Source organism: Pogona vitticeps, chromosome 8 (assembly GCF_051106095.1).
Source record: "Pogona vitticeps strain Pit_001003342236 chromosome 8, PviZW2.1, whole genome shotgun sequence".
Taxonomy (NCBI): domain Eukaryota; kingdom Metazoa; phylum Chordata; class Lepidosauria; order Squamata; family Agamidae; genus Pogona; species Pogona vitticeps.
In genome coordinates, this window is record NC_135790.1 from 20,939,925 (window position 1) to 20,956,400 (window position 16,476).

Sequence of the window (16,476 nt, forward strand, 5' to 3'; positions counted from 1 at the left end):
TACAGTCCTGTGCACGTTTGCTGAGAATTCAACTCACTGAGTTGAGTGGACCTAATCCAAAATACATGTATGTGAGATTGTGATCTGAACTGTTCTTGCCCTTTTATTTACAGATTTATATTTTCAGATGTGTCAAATGTACTCCTCTAATGCATATCTCATTCTTCCGAATATTAGGTTTACAGCAAAATATTTGGCGAGGGTCTGCTTACTTGTTTATTTATTAATTACCCATGAGCTGTCTAAAAGTGGCAAAAAGCCCATTTTTCATTCTCCAAATTCATTCTCCAAATTCATCCCCTATCAGGTCAATACAAATCTGAGAAGATTTATTTTCGAATAAAATTTCTCAGAACTGACAGCTGGTGAAGCCAATACCCAAAACATTGCATTGACAGCCGATTGTACAGTTTTTGTTGTTGTTGTTGTTAAAGAACTTGTCTAATATATTTATCTTTCCCCTAGTATTTGTACTGGAGAGATTGCTCTTTCTCCTTTCTCACTGGACATGGTTCATTAATCATTTAAACAGATAGTATACCCTTCTGTGTTTGCAGACAGAGAAGAATTATTATTTACTATATCAAATAGGAGAAGAAAACCTGCATAGCTTCATTGGGATCCAAGGAAACATCTGGAAAACATTACTGATTTCTACTCTTGTTTCACTTCGGTACTTTTCTAGATCCCCTTGTAAACCCCTAATGCACTGCATCTCACAATGTAAGCAGACATAGAAAGGAGGGATCCTAAAAAGTGGTGGTGGTGATCTTCTTTTTCTGTATCCTTAACCTGAATAAATCTTCTAGAACCGATGCATTGTGGAGGAACATGGTGACTCACCTGTCAAGTCACTGTGGGAGATCCACACCACTTTAGTACTGTATTACAAAACTAACAGGGACCCAATGCTATGGGGGGCAGTTCCCCTTGAACGCCAGGACAAGGGGCAGAAACTAGTCCCCATCTATTCATCCTCTTGGAATATTTTTGCAGATCCTTTGTAACCCCCAGGGCATCCCAGCACTCCCATGCCATTCCTCTGAAAGTTTTATTTTTAAAATATTTTTTTTTTGTTCAGAAAATCCCCTTATGACCTCAGGAGTCTAGACCAGTTCCATATTTTTTTTCAGTAGTCTCTAGCATACCTGCCCCCCTTCTCCTAAATTTTGTTTTATTTTTGACCACTGTACGAGTAGGACAACAGGGCTTTTTTCAATTAAAACCCCCTTTTTAAGCTAAACTCATTTTTTTCCTAATTCTAATAAATTCTAGCAACATTCACAATACATAATTGCTGCATTTTATAAAGAATTTAAACATAATAGACAAAATTGCAAATTAGCCATTGGCCATACCAATTAACCTTTTATTTTCACTTCCTTGGGATTACAGTCCTTGAGTTGTTAGCAAATCTGAATGGCCCTCAAACCAATGGGACTGCCCTGCTGTGAGCTGCAAGGCACTTATGCCCTGTCAGAGCCTATTGATTGAAGAGTGGGGTAAAAAGTCTATGTTATTATTATTGAGGGTTTAATATAGAAAAGAGAGAGCCAGTGTGGTGTCGTGGATAGACCATTGGACCGGGACTCAGTTCAAATCCCTGCTCACCCATGGAAACTCACTGGGATGCATGTAGCCATGATGAAGCACTCCTTGAAACATCCCATTGCCTAAAAATCCCGTTAATAATAATTGTGTGCTGTCAAATCAATTTTGGCTTATGTTGGGACTTTCCAGAGATTTAAAAGTATAGAGCACTCAGAGGTGGCACTCCTGAGAGTACTCAGGCACCAAGACTCTGGTGATACTGATCTACTCCTACAAATGAGGGTTGGCATGCCTGCAATGAGGGCACATAGGTGGGGACACGGTCCCTGGATGTCCTCGGTTTCCCTGGTCCAACTTTTTCTCGTCCTGGTGCTGGGGTTCCCTTTGGCGTCTTCTCCGCCAGTGTTGTAGCTGATTGTCATTTTGCCAGGTTTGCTTCAGTGTTCTGAAATGATAGGGAGCCAATGATCACTAATTCCTACATGTCAAAATTCTGTTTTTTTATCAGTGTTATTGCTACTGGTAATAAGGTCAATGAATATTTAAATTGCAGTCCTTTTTCCTACATCCTATTAGCTTTTCATATATAAGGAGTTTCTGTACGCCGAACCAGTGGCTTTAGGTATGTCAGACTAGCTTTCCCAAGGCTAGCTAATAAATTAATAGCAGAGGAGAGGGTTGAAAAATTCTTGCTTCAGCCCCTACATTTGGTCTCTCATTTCATTGAATGAAACACACTGATGTACCAGAGAGATTACTGAGATATAAATATGTTACCAAGATGAAGCTGCAAAATAATATGAAAATACTGTGTTTTCATACTGTGGTACAATATAAATATTGTTGCTTTAAAAAAATCCAACTCAGTATGGTGCAGCCAGTGTCAAGAATGTTTGATCCCTTTCCTCTTTCCTTTTCTTCCACTGTCACGCTTGCTGCATAGGATTGAGGAAGTCACTATCTCTTATGGTTGCCAGGTTTCAGGGCATCGGAAGTCTCACAATTGTTGCTGTGCTTCTTCAGGCCTCCAAACTGGAAGATGAATCTCAAGGCATCTCAAGGTGCTGGAAGAGAATGTTTGATTTTTGTGCCTGAAGGGGCTTTTTAAAGCCTTAGCTCCCCAGGGCTCACTGACTCAGTACTCTTACATGTGCTGCACCTGTACAGTGCCACGGTGCCAGAAGGCCAGTAGTGACATGAAAGAACTAGGGTGAGAGCTAGTTGAGTGCATCTGCTCGGGTCCCTTGGCCCATTTGGTGCAAAGGAGGGAATGGGGTGCCAGTGTTACGACTTGCAGGGCTTTTGTTGCATGAGCCTGGCAGCTGGGGACCAAGACCTGGGAGGAGGAACTCCCCTCGCATTAGGCCTGCACTAAACTTTCAGCAAGCCCCAGTAGAAGCATAAAAGTCAGTCTCATTTTATATGGATCCTGAGCCATTTTTCTGAATTGCTTTTGAGCCTGTTTCTACATTCAGCCTCCCAAAAGCAATTCCTGTCTTCCCTCTCACCTTTTCTTGCTCTATCATATGACAGGGTTGCACCCCAATCTAGTTTTTGACCTGAGTGCTTGGGGAATCCCATGTTGTTGACTTGGCAACTCTGTGACCTCTCAGGTTCACCTGCTTCCTATGGTGACGCCCAAAAGATGACCCCGCTTTCATTATTGGAAAATTGATATTGGTGCAGTTAAGGACAGGATGACATGTCAAGAATGTCCCCAAGGTAGCATTGCAGTGAATTTAAAACCAGGTAGGTCGGTGGTTTAGGCATCAAGCTGTGGAGCCAGAGGTTGGGAGTTCGATTCTCCACTATGGCTCCTTGACAGTGAGGCTAGACTTGATGATCCATAGGGTCCTTTCCAGCTCTGCAGTTCTAAGATTATTATAAGAAATGAGTGGGCTTCCTCTTATGTCTTAGTGTCTGGCTTTCAGCGCCTTCTGTCAAACAGTGACATTGATTTTCTGCTCAGGAATGTTGACACCAGGCATTTGTGTTGTTCTGTCACTCGCCTGGCATTCGTTGCAGCTGCTCTTCATGGCAAAGCCTCTCTCTGTGCTGACATAGTCTCTTGCTCTCTTCACACCCATGCTGCTACCTTGCTGTAAGATGCTGTCCTCCGGGATGCTGCAGACGTGCAAGGGATTGGCTGATGGCGGTACCTGGCCTCGTACTGCAGCAAACAGGCCTGCGCTGCTTCTGACACAACACAAGCTGTCACTGGCCTACTGCTGTTGGCGTTCCATGTTTTGCAGTGGTAGCTGTCAAGTGCCTGCGTACTGTATGAAAATAAAGAAAGGGAAAGAAGCATAAACGTTGGAGACAAGGCCAGGGCAGGGAGAGAACAAATGTTTCATTACTATATCTGCTGACTGGATGAAGAGGCAGATGCTTAAAACACTGAGAAACCTGAGGATATAAAATCTTCTCATGTGATGCTAGGGTATTTTAGCTTCTTATGAAACAGTTTTATTGCTAATCCCTCTCAATAATCTGTTCTATTTCCCTGCACGCTCTGTATAGACTTAGCTTCATTAGCATAGCTCCCGTAATCGGCCATGTCAGTAAGGAAAGCAATTTTACATCAATCCGTAAAATATCTTTAGTTTATTTTTTTTTAAATGCCATTTCCCCTAAAATCTGTAATGGCCAAAGACCCGATTTTTAATGAAATAATAGTGGTGATGATCACGATCAGAATGTTGTGTAAGGAAAAATGGCCACATTCTTTGTGAAGACTGTACAAACTATATGGTGACAGAAATGCATATAGCAATCTGAATACTTTTATTTCATTTTGATTATATTTCCATCTCATAATGTTTTGCTCAGTTACATAACATGGAAAAGTTGTGGAAGGAACTACAGCTCAGAATCTCCTGGGCAGACTAACTCTGTGGAAGCATTTGCTTGTACCATACATTATAGGGGCTAAAGTGGGGCAGCACAGTTGGAAGCGTGCAAGCACCATCTCCTGCACATTGAGTATGGAAACATATATAGGAGCTTTTAGGTGGATTCGGCTGAATATGCTTGAAGAGCTCTCATGAGTGAGGACTCTGGCAAACGGAACCCACCTCCTATGCAGTCTTTTGTGACACATGAAAATCTAAGAGGTAGTTGGAGAAGTATGGAAGCAAGGCACATGAGCTCACAGACAACCCAACTCCATCTTAGCTCTATGAGTGTAGGTGTAATACAGTACTTTCATCACAGTCATGGGGCATGAAATAAAAGTGTATTGCGAACTTGGTTGCTTGAGTTGCTCAGTTTAAGATCTGAGTGTCCTGTGGATGTCCCTAAAAGGGCATTGGTAATTCAAATGCTCTGTTGGGTAGGCTGCGCTCAGCTCTCAGCTTGCTGCATTCATTTGAAACCCCAGCTGTACTCCTGCATAAACTAGAATGTTTGATTGAACAATACTGAATCTCTGTCTGCTTCACCATCTGGTTTTTCATACCTTGTACACTAAGTTTCAAAGAAACGCACAACATGTACCAATAGGAGCTGCTTCTCTGCATTCTTTAATGTATATGAAAACAGCATCTGTGTTTCAAGGGGTTTTTGAAGAGTGAGTCTGTGATGCAACATGGGATGCTTTGGTCAAGGATGAAAAATAAAGTTCCAACAGGCAACACAGAAGCTCTCGGACTTGGTTAGAGTAGTTCTGTGAATGCACACCACTTGGCATGCTGATGTCAGTATCGTTGCGTTTGCTTGTGATGTGTGTAGACTTTCAAGATGTTCCTTGTTTCAAGGGAGTGCCCATAACTTCATTCCAGCATCGTGCCAGTGTCATAAATCATAATGGATGATTCTTGTTCACCAATGCCACGGTTCCCTTCAAATACAAATCACAGAGCGCCCTAGCTCTGCTGCATTTCTTATTAGAGAGAATATTGGTTTGCCAGGCTGGGGTCTGTTTACTGTGCCAAGGGAGGTGATGCCTAGCATTGTTGCATTATATGTAGTCCAGTAATATAGAGAAATTAGTATTGTCTTGTTTTCAGAAAGAGATACACTGTTGATTTTTCTGCCGTTCTGCAGAGAGACTTTATTGTTTGCCTTTCCTACATTATTGATTTGAGTCCTGTGTTAAAAAAAAAAGTACCAGCTCAAGAGCCTACAGGACTTCTATAAGGCTAGCAAGATGAATAGCAGGCTCAGTTCTTGTTATTGCTCCCCCTCTTTAATTTAAAAACCAAATACCATTATGTGGGCATAAATTATGTCTAAAAATAATCTGCATTTAAAATTCAAATGGGTGGAGGAGTCAGCAAGGAGCCGTTTGCTTGCTCACTTACTTTCTTGAGCATTGGCAGAGGTTACAAACGATTAGATCAGCTTAGCCAGTCAGTATAAAATAAAGTTAATTGGACTGCCGAAAATCAAATGGTCTCAGCCTTCCACTAATTCCTAAGTCTGTGATTTAATAATGACACTGGAGACGAAGGAATAGGAAGGTGCTGAATGACTGTCTGAACCAATCAGCAAAGCTGTAAATTACACTTCAGAGATGCCCAGTGGCAGATTGAGACGCTGGGTTGAAGCCACAAGGGGTAGATAAAGCCGTACAGGGAAGTAATCTGTCAAGATTTCCAAGCTTAAATGGGAGTTTTAAGCTTGATTTTTAATTCTTTGTTTTCTCAGCATTGTAACTGTCAGGAAGGACTGTATATATGGGATCAAGGAGAAGAGCCCTTATTAAGGGACTCACTAAATGTTGAACTAGAAAAGTAGAACAAGTCAATTAAGGACTGACACGTTGGGGCAGGGGTGTCACCAGACCAGTTCTGATATAACATTTCTTGGGAATAATTTTTGGAAGCTGTCTGATGAGCAGACACATGAGCAGATTATTCAGAGATGAGTGATCCACATAGCTTCCCATAGCAGTGTATGGAGGTGAAATATTTTATAGAATAATTCATGTAAAAGCTTTCAAAATAGGATTGTTTTGGTTAAATTGGCCAGTAACACTGGATAGCTTATTTTTGTATATTGTTCCACCAGTTGTTTCCTGCTTACAAATGAGCTCGGAGGAACTTGATTGCCATGAGCACCCTCTCCTGGCGAGCAGAAATACATATGCTGCATCCAGAATTTCTATGCAATTCTGATTTTTTTTTCTAAGCTTGAATTTCAGTTTGGTCTGCGAAACGATTTACAAAGAAGGAAAGATCTGTTTGTAAACAGTCGTGTGTGTTGTTACAGCTAGATAGCTGTTTAGAACAGGGGGTGCAAAAGTTATATAGTTTCTTTAGTCAAGGGTCCCAGCCAGTTCTAATATCTCTGTTCTGTCCAAATGTTTTTATGCTTTTTAATATATGGAATTATGTTTTCTGAGTGGTACAGAACATGACACACTTTCATTTGTCATGCCATCAGTTTCTTTCTGTCTTTCACAAGGTCTGCTTGTGCCTGCATTTACCTTTCCTTGTCAATGATAATCTTCAAGATGTTCATAATCAGCCACCAGTTGCTGGAGTTGCTGTATACAAACAGCACTGTGGTTTTCCTTCCGAAGAAGATGATAGTTTGATATATCTAAGAATATGGAGACAGAGAACTTGGAAAAAGATTTTTTGGGTAGGACTACAATTCCCAGGATCCCCCAGCTGGCATAGCCACACTTTTTCATTTGCTGGATGACAGAATGCTCAGTATAGATTGTATACTATTTCTTGCAAAGTACATGAAAATTAAGAAATGTCATAGCATTTTTGTTGAAAGCAACCAAAGCTTGATCACTGCAATGCAAATGGTGACTTTCATTTTTGACAGGATAATGATAAGATGTCTGTCATCATAATTTTTGACGGCTGAGTGTAGGGAACAGCCTATGTATTAAATCTTGGGATTTCATTGGGGACATCATCATTGCAGTGATGACTAAGCCCACCTCATCTTGGTGACAGATATCAGTGTCCCGTTGTGGTCCATCTTTGCCACCTAGATCCTGCAGTGCTCAATTCCATGGAATCAGTGGATTCCATGGAAAATGGGAATTTTTCTGCATAGTCCCTCTAGGGACTACATTTTTATTCATTTTGGTGTCAAATGCCACAGGTACTGCAATATATTCAGTACTTTGATATCTCATCTCCTACTCCTTCTGTCTTTCTCTGTAGCCATGGTACAGAAGACTACGTCGTCTCAAGAGGCAGCAGACAGATGAATCTGTTCAGACAAGCGCACTTCCGATAATTAGCTAGTGTACTATGGAACCCCACAGCAGAGATGGCATGGACTTGAAAGAGGAGACAGCGCAGGTGTGGTCTGAATCAGCTGAGCAGCAACAGAACACTGCTCAGGTGACTACGAGCTATAGAATTCTTTAATGAACTCATTTTCACGTGTATGGAGCGAAGTTCTCTGAAGGAGCTCAACATGCATTTTGAGCAGAATTGTTCAATGGGCATTGCATGTATGAGAAATGGTGTCTTACTGTGCTAATGTTTGCAGGAAATAGAAATGTATTCCCTGGGGGTTTCCTTCAGTTGGCAGGTACTGCAAACAAAAGCTCCTGTTTGGGTTAATGGAGTCACATGCACTTCATGCTTCTTGATGAGGTTTTTATTTTAATCGCCCTGCCTCATTCGCTTCATTTTAAGGGTGGGGAGATTTTGTCATCTTCCATTTATAAACCTTCCATTGCTTCTTCCTTCTTTGCCCTACACTCACACATCTTGAAGAGGAAAAGACAGAATAGCAACATTAAAAAAAAATTCATAGTGCTAGGGATGATTCAACAAGAGCAGTAGCTCCAGAAAAGACAGAATAGCAACATTAAAAAAAAATCATAGTGCTAGGGATGATTCAACTAGAGCAGTAGTTCCAACCTTTTTCCGAGTCGTGATCCCTTTTATAATAGCCAAGTAACCTGCAGACACCCCCTGCTGCGTTTGCATAAAATTGAGAAAGTAGAGGCTTCTTTCTTTCCCCAAAAGGGACTGTTTCTCATACATATACGTACACACTGACTTTAATATTCTGTTCTGAAAGGTCAAGGGAAAAATTATTAAACAAGGACTGCAACAAATATAAGGTGACCTGTAAACACACACACCGCGCTAGAAGTAGTGGCAGGTAGCATCATTACCACCTTTTGTCTGGTCTTTTAGTATTGTCATTGGCTATATGTAAGCCTGCCCTAGGGTCTTGTTGGCTGATGCTTAAAACAAACAATAGAAGTAAGAATAAATGAGTGTGCACTTAGGGCTAGAGTGTGTCAGAAGTCACTGACCATTGCCCCATGTGATGAGACACATCTCTGTACCTGCTCAATACAGTGCCAGGCATCATGGACCATATTTTAGTCATTTTCTCTGGTCTGGCATTCTGTTTTCCCACAACATGCTCTTTAGTCCTGATTCTCCTATCCCAGCTTCTGACTCACTCCAGAAGAGTTGTCTGTTTCTAGACCTGACAGAGCGCAACCCAGGGCCATCAATGGGGCACTACATGTTAACCTCTCTTGTCCAGACTACAGCAGGAACAAAAGAACAAACCAGTGGTACTGTTTCGGGGGTGCTTGCAGAGTGAAATAATGAGCAAAACAGGTGCCTCAAGCAAGGGGACTAAGATAAGTGATGTTAACCAAGGCCCCTGAAGATGGAGCACTTGAAATCTAATTGATTTGGTCCAACTGTTCTTAAAATTGCTGCCTCCCCCCCCCCCCGGATACAGGCTTTCTACTTTTAGCATCTCCGTAAGAGGTAAAAAATTCCAGCGGGCACAATTCTCTCACTCGTTTGCTCCGGCCTGTCAGGAAGTGATGCATGTGTTGGATTGCTCTGCACCATGAATGTTATAAAGATGCACAGTCTGGTTTTCCGAAAGCCCGGGCGGCAGCTGCAATTGATTGCATCGATTTCTATTAAAACACCATAGTTTAGTGAGATTTAGGATTAGTCTGGTAATTATTTATCCCCATTCTCTGATTTTCTGTGGAAGCAATATTGTTAGGCTATCCCCTTCAAAGGTATTTAATTATTTCAAGGGTATTTTAATACCTGGAAGTTGGATTGTTATGGCTGCGCTCATAACCAGGGTGTTCCATGCATCTTTACATAGGTATTTTGTGTCTAGATGCTTCATTTAGTCACTTGTGTCTGCTTCCCCCTCCTTTGCCCACTCCAGGTCCACTTTGTCCCTGAAGATGGAGCAGTGGCTCAGATCGTGTACAGCGACAATCAGGACCGTCCTTCACAGCAGGTGGTCTACACAGCCGACGGCACGTCGTACACCTCGGTGGACACCTCGGAACATACGCTAGTTTACATCCATCCTGTGGAAGCCACACAGGCACGTGACATCCCCCAGCCCTGTTTCTGTCTTCTCATGGCTGCGAAGAGCGATAATTTCATTCGGGACTAGGGCCAGCTGCCTGCAAAGCTGTGCAAATGCCGAATAGCTCTCAGCTGTGCATAATCATCTCACCATTGGCAAAGGGGGAATTTGGGCTTTTCCTTCAAAATGAGAGTGCAGATGTTGTAATCAAAATCTGCTGGTAGGCTATTGAATATGAAGCCCTGTTCCTCTCTGTTCTCTCCAAAACTGGAGAAATTACGGCTCTATTGTTTTCTTCTTCAAAAGGCGATACCCTCAGCTAGTGTACCATTTCAGCTGTCACTGTGTTCTAGAAAAGACGGGCATTCTTAATTAATCCATCCCTTGAGACTTACTTGCGGATCTGTTTTTGAATCTCTTATGCAGGAATCTGCTCTTTGAACTTCTGTGTTTCTAAAGGTTGTGCCAGCCTGTAGTAATCAGCTGGATTCATCTAAAGCAGTGGTTTTCATAGTTTCCCTCTTCAGAGGAAGATTCTGATATGGATTTGTTTTCAAGGCTCCCGTTGCAACTTCCAGTGTGGGTGTTGTGTGTTACAAAAGATTTTTGGAATGTGTAAAAAGTGCCCAAAGTGCAGAAGAACCGAGGAAGGTAGCTGCCTCCATTTGAGCCAGACATTGGCCGAGCTAATTGAGTCTGCTTTGTGCTGACTGGCGCTGATCCTCCAGGCTTTTACACAGGAGACATCCTTAGCATTAGCGGGAGATGCCCAGGGCTTGAACCATAAACCTTTTTTGCAGAGCTCTGCCATTGACTTGTAACTCTTTGCCTGTTTTACGCAGGCTATTAACCCAGAGTTGCTGGGCTTCTCAGTTGTTTTATATGAGCTGAGAGCCTAGTATAGAAGATACCCAACAATCATGTGTTTTCACACTGCTGGGAATGATTACCAGTGGTGGGCTAGCCTCATTACATCTGGATGAGAGTCCCTAAACGGCTTCTGAAGAACCCTGAGAACTATAGCCAGAATCCTATGGTGATTTACTTAAGGGAAATTCTGGCAGCAAATTGCTGCTTGTTAATGAAGTGCAGCTCCTCTTCTTCGGCATGCAACTGATCATTTCGTCAGGTCAGTGGTTCTCAAACTGGGGTCCCCAGATGTTCTTGGACTACAACTCCCAGAAATCCTGGCCAGCACAGCTAGTGGCAAATGGTTCTGGGAGTCTTAGTCCTTTTTAACTTGTTTTTATTAATTTTATTGGGATTATGGTATAAATAGGGGGACCAGGTAAAAGAAGGAGGGTGAGGGTAGGAAAGGGTAAAATTCCAGAGAGCAAAAAGTATTCTTACATCCGCTTATACAATTACAGTGCTGCCTCGCTTGACGACGTTAATTTGTTCCAGTGAAATCGCTGTAGAGCAAAAACGTCATCAAACGAAATTTTAAAAACCCATTGAAATGCATTGAGAACCGTTCAATGCGTTCCAGTGGGCTGAATACCTGATCGTCCAGGTATTCAGCCCATTGAAGTGAAGATCCTCCATACGGCGGACATTTTTGGCGCCTGTAAAGTGAGGAATCCGTCCTAGAAAACAGCGGGGGGCCATTTTCTTCAGCCTGCGGCCATTTTGAAAGCCGGCAATCAGCTGTTTGCTGATCGTTGTAAAGCGAAAATTGGTTCCCGAACCAGGGAACCGATCATTGCACAGCAAAAAAAACACCATTTAAAACATTGTTTTGCGATCGCAAAAGCGATCACAAGAATGTCAATGTAAAGCGGATTCATCATAGAGCGAGGTAATTGTCCAGCAGGGCACAACTGTATATTAAAAAGAGAAATTATACAAAGGAAAAAAACATTATACCGATTTTCCAAGATATCTATAATGACTAATCTTACAGTTCTTAGTCCAATAACATCTGGGGACCCAGGGTTGGAAACCACTGAATTAGGTGTGTGCACAGGAATGTAAACAACACCTAAATAGTACTTAGACTCTTTTAATCGTATTGTATTATTTTATTCAGACTCTGTTTACAGATCCATCCCAAGTGGCTTACGTGCAGCAGGATGCAGCTACACAGCAGGTAAGGCCCAGCAGGTAAGGATCTGTCGATCCTTATGTAAATCCATTGATGCACTGGATTCACATCAGGGAAGGTGAAAGTGTTGCCTACAGGTCCCTCCAGACTATTTTTGAGGCGTTGGTGCCTGTAAGTTAAACATAAAACAAAACAAAAACAGAACAAAATGAGATGAAATCTGATTAAATTAAAGCAACAAGAAATATTGCTCCAACAGCAGAACATTTAGCAGGGCCCCTTGATCTCAAAAGTCCAGAACCTGCAGATGGCAAATGTGAAATTGGATGTCCGGCCACTCTGGGTTTTGGTTATTTGGAGCCATTTCCGAGCCTGGCGCAGTCCCCAGGGAGTGAAAGATACTATGAAATGGTTGCCCGCAGGGTACACGCTCATTCTTTGTGTCTCTTGTGACCATTTATTTATTTAGAAGTATCTTACCCATTTTTAAGGGTAATGACCTCATGAAGCAACATTCAGAATGAGCACCAGTAGCCTATCTGTATCTGAATTAGCAGCTTGAGTCCTGCTGCTTAGACTTTGAGCCTACAGTAAAAATGAATGGGACAAGATATATATGGGTGTATCGATACATAGTTCTAAAAGTACATAATATTTGTAAATGCTGTTCTCAGTGTGCAACTGTTTGTAGTCCCCTAGCAAAGTTAGCATTGAAAAGGAGACTCTTTAGGACCTGTCTAAACCCAAGCATTGATAGATTTAGTTATTAAGGACAATGTAGATATGAATTCATTGGAAGAGAGTTCCAGAACTGAGCTACTACTGAGAATGCGCTGTCTGTCACACTCAGTTTAACAAGGGTCCTGTTTTGTCCTCTGTGCAAAATCTGTTTGACAATAGATGACAGAGGGGAGAGTAAAAATATTTTCCCTTAAGCAATGACGTTTCTATCATACGATCTTCAACTTTCTGAAGAATTCAGTTTTGTCCAGATGTAGTCACAAACTTCCACCATGGTGGGAAGCAGACAACCTGGAATTAAGATGATGTTCTTGTTTTGTCCTGTTAAGAGGCCAACTAGCATTTGAGTGATAAGTCCTTTCAACCTTATAGGGTCAGTTTTAAAAATGCTAGCTTAGGTATTAGCTGTTCTGAAAGACAGCAGTGTACCTTTCATTGAAATGACAAAACTACCAAAAATCCTATTTCATCATTTTATTTGTGTGCTCACTCATTTCAGAACCTAACAGCATTTCTTTCTTTTTTTAACACAGACAGAACTTTTTTGACTTTTTTTATTGGAGATATAACTGTAAAGTCTAAAAATTCCAATTACTTGCAATGTTTCTGATGTATATAGTCCTAGTTTTCTGCTTGATGTGCTCACTAGTGTGAAATTGACTAGGAGTAGCATGAAATTGAGGACTGGGGGAAGTGAAGATCCGGGAATCAAAAGGGGAATAAAGCATCTCCCTGAGAAGCACAACCTTCTCATTTAATCTCCTGTGCCTCTGGAAATGTGATGATTGAGGTAAGAAGACTTTGGGATCTGTTTAGTTTAATTCCCTATATAAAATAGCACTGTGCAGAAGTAGTAACCGTTAACAGATTGATTACTCTGTTAATGGTTTATAAGGTGAGGTGGTAAACCTCAGTTTCAGTTTCTAAAAGCCTCCAATACTAAGGCACTACATAATTCAAGACTCTAAAATATTCTGTTTTTCCCCACATGCAGTTCCTACAAATTAATAATTTGGTGCTAAAGAGCCTGGCTACATGTTACACTCACCAAGTGTAAAGCAGCAAGTTACACGTTCTCCAGGTGTTCTTCTGACATTCAAGGGAGTCTGGAGGGTTTGACCCGCAGTCATACTGAAGGAGAAAGAGAGGTAACTGCCTGATGGGCATTTCTCCTTATTTATAATCTCGCTCATCTAATCTCCCCTGCTGCTCAACCTTTGAGGGAGATTAGCTGAATGAGATAACTAGATTGTCCCTTTCCTTTTTTAGTATGACTTCAAGCAAGGCACCTTCAGTTTCCCTCAACTGTCAGATGTTGGGAAGGACCCACCAAGAAATCTCAAAAGTCAAAGGTTCTTGGCTGCTTTTCATGTGGTGAGTGTAACAAGTAGTTAGGTTGTTTGTGCGTAACTGGAAATATGCAGAATACTGGCCAAACATGTATTACATTTTAATAGAATCACCACAATCTTATTTTTATTTTTTAATCTTTTAATTGTTTTTCTGGTGTAACACATTTGGTGTAAATCTCAGCGGCAGATTACCACAAGGGAAGAAGCCAACATAGACATCCTGTAGAAATGGGATCACTTCCCCTTCTTGCATCTGCAACCTAAGCCTTTCCACTTCCTGAAAATTTGTTTCTGAGGATCTCAAGCCCTCTGGAATAAATTTCCCGTATTATGGTCAAGAGAATGTGGCACTAAATTTGTAAGGGGAAAAGGGTGTAACAAAAAAGAGAAGCAGTGTAGTATACAGTAGGACCCCTGTATCCACAGGGGATTGGTTCCAGTTCCCCCTGTGAATGTTGAAAACTGTGGATAATAGTGAACCCTATACAGTGGTGCCTTGATTTATGAACTTAATCTGTTCTGGAATGATGGTTGCAACTCACAATAGTCGTACATCGAAGCACCATTTCCCATAGGAATACATTGAGACCCCATTAATCCGTTCCGGCCGGGGGAAAAAATCACAAAAACCCCCAAAACAAAAAACAATGCAAGCCCCATCGGAACGCGCTGGGGCTGGAAAAAAATCACACATACAAAAAAAGACAATGCAACAAGCTCCATTGGAAGGTGCTGGGGCTGGAAAAAACTAACACACCAAAACACCCAAAAAAATCAAGGCACAGAAACATAACCTCCCCCCACAACCCAAACCCACCCTGCAAAACCTTGTATGTACTCACTCAGAAGCAGAAAGCAGCACCAGGCAGTCCGAAAGCCTCCTCCGACGTGCACTCTCTAATCATTGGGGTGAAAGAGCTACAAAGAAGCAGCCGCTTGGCTGACCAACAGTTAGTACCTTTGAATTCCCTGCCTTTCCCCCCACCTTTTTTCCAGTTGTAACTCGAAGCTCCAGTCGCAAGTCGAAGCAATATTTTGCAGCTGGAGCTGGTCATAACTAGAAATGGTCGTAAGTCAGGACATTCTTAAGTCGAGGCCCCACTGTACATAGCATGGCCCCTGGCTCCCTCTAATGCCAGTTCTGGGAATAACATCATGAAAATACGTATTCCTGTTTGTTTGTTTTTTTCTTTTAATATTTTTAATATTTTCATACCATGGATAACTGAAACTCCAGATAACAATCCTGCACATACAGGTGTCCTATTTTTGTGGATAGATGGACTGAGATTAAGGGCTAGGACTAAGAGTGATGGCTAAGGCTCAGGAGACCTGGGTTCAAGTCCCTCCTTGGCTATGGAAGCTCACTGGAAAGTGGCACTGGTAAAATCCTTAAGCACTTTACATATTGTGGGAATCCTATTAGGATAAGCCAACTCAGATGCAACTTTACAGCACATATCAATAACAACAAAAATGTAGGGTCAAAATATACAGTTGTATTTTTCTTCAATTCTACACTTACTGTTCTTTTATTACTAAGGGAATCATTAATAATCCTTGCACAAGGTGTTTTAGAGAAGAGCACAATCAAAAGAAAAGTGTCTGCCTTAATGCATTTGCAGTGTAACAATACATCAGAACCTCAGAAGAGAACAGCATGTAGAGTTGCTAAAAAAGAATTCTATTAAGTAGATAAGTAGAAGGAATGAACACACAATTCTAATGGCCAAAAACGAGTCCTTTTGAGGAATGGCAGTTGGGTTTGGTAGAGGTTCCCAGACTGTGTAGTTTAAGGCATCTTTGTGACACTAACCAGTTTCATTCTGGTTAGCAATATAAATGAAGGCCTGCAGTTAGCGATGGGCACGAGGGGCACTGCCCCTGAGTGGGCGCCCCCTGGAGGAGGCGGGGCTGGGAAGTGGCAAATGCCTGTTTGGCCCATAAACGAACCAGCACGAATCACTGAACCCGCAGTTCGTGCCCATCTATACCTGTAATATACAGTACTGTATAGTGGAGAGCATCTAGGGCTGTCCAGCAGTGTGTTATGCCAGAACCGAAAACAAAAAAATAATTCCTTCCATGTTGTTTTAGTCAATAACCTGCCTAAAGAGATAATATGACCCAAAGCCCACACTCTTTAGGATGAGTAATGTATATTTCAAACAGTGGCAAGCATGACTTACGCAGACTGATAATAATAAGAAAAATATCTGAGTGTCAGAATATGTAATCTCATCTCTCTTCCTGAAAGGCACAATTTAGGTACCCACACTGTTGACAAACCAGATGTTCCCAGGGAGAGAGCTTCTCCGTTTGTTTGTGAATGGTTATCAGTTTATTAAAGCAGCTGCTACCCCTGCAGGTGTTAGAAATCCCTGAGCCACCATACCTAGTAAAATAATAATCACAATCCCTTTTGGAAAGACCTAAGGAATCTTAATTCTTCCAACACTTTTGTGTGTTTGTCTCTCAATTCTTCCCAGCAGATGGAAA

At 41.7% G+C, this 16,476-nt stretch overlaps 1 protein-coding gene across 2 annotated transcripts in view; it reads left to right on the top strand.

Moving 5' to 3' along the window:
- The window catches only part of PRDM10 (PR/SET domain 10), a 68,761-nt gene that overhangs the window by 14,346 nt on the left and 37,939 nt on the right, over positions 1-16,476 (top strand). The window contains exons 2-4 of one of the 2 annotated variants that reach the window (XM_072979035.2): positions 7,680-7,862; positions 9,691-9,855; positions 11,870-11,929. In XM_072979035.2, coding sequence (XP_072835136.2) covers positions 7,770-7,862; positions 9,691-9,855; positions 11,870-11,929 — 318 coding nt within the window. In that variant the 5' untranslated portion in view covers positions 7,680-7,769. Of the gene's footprint in view, positions 1-7,679; positions 7,863-9,690; positions 9,856-11,869; positions 11,930-13,619; positions 13,774-13,894; positions 14,000-16,476 lie in introns of those variants that run through there. The other variant, XM_072979038.2, reaches the window with a different exon arrangement.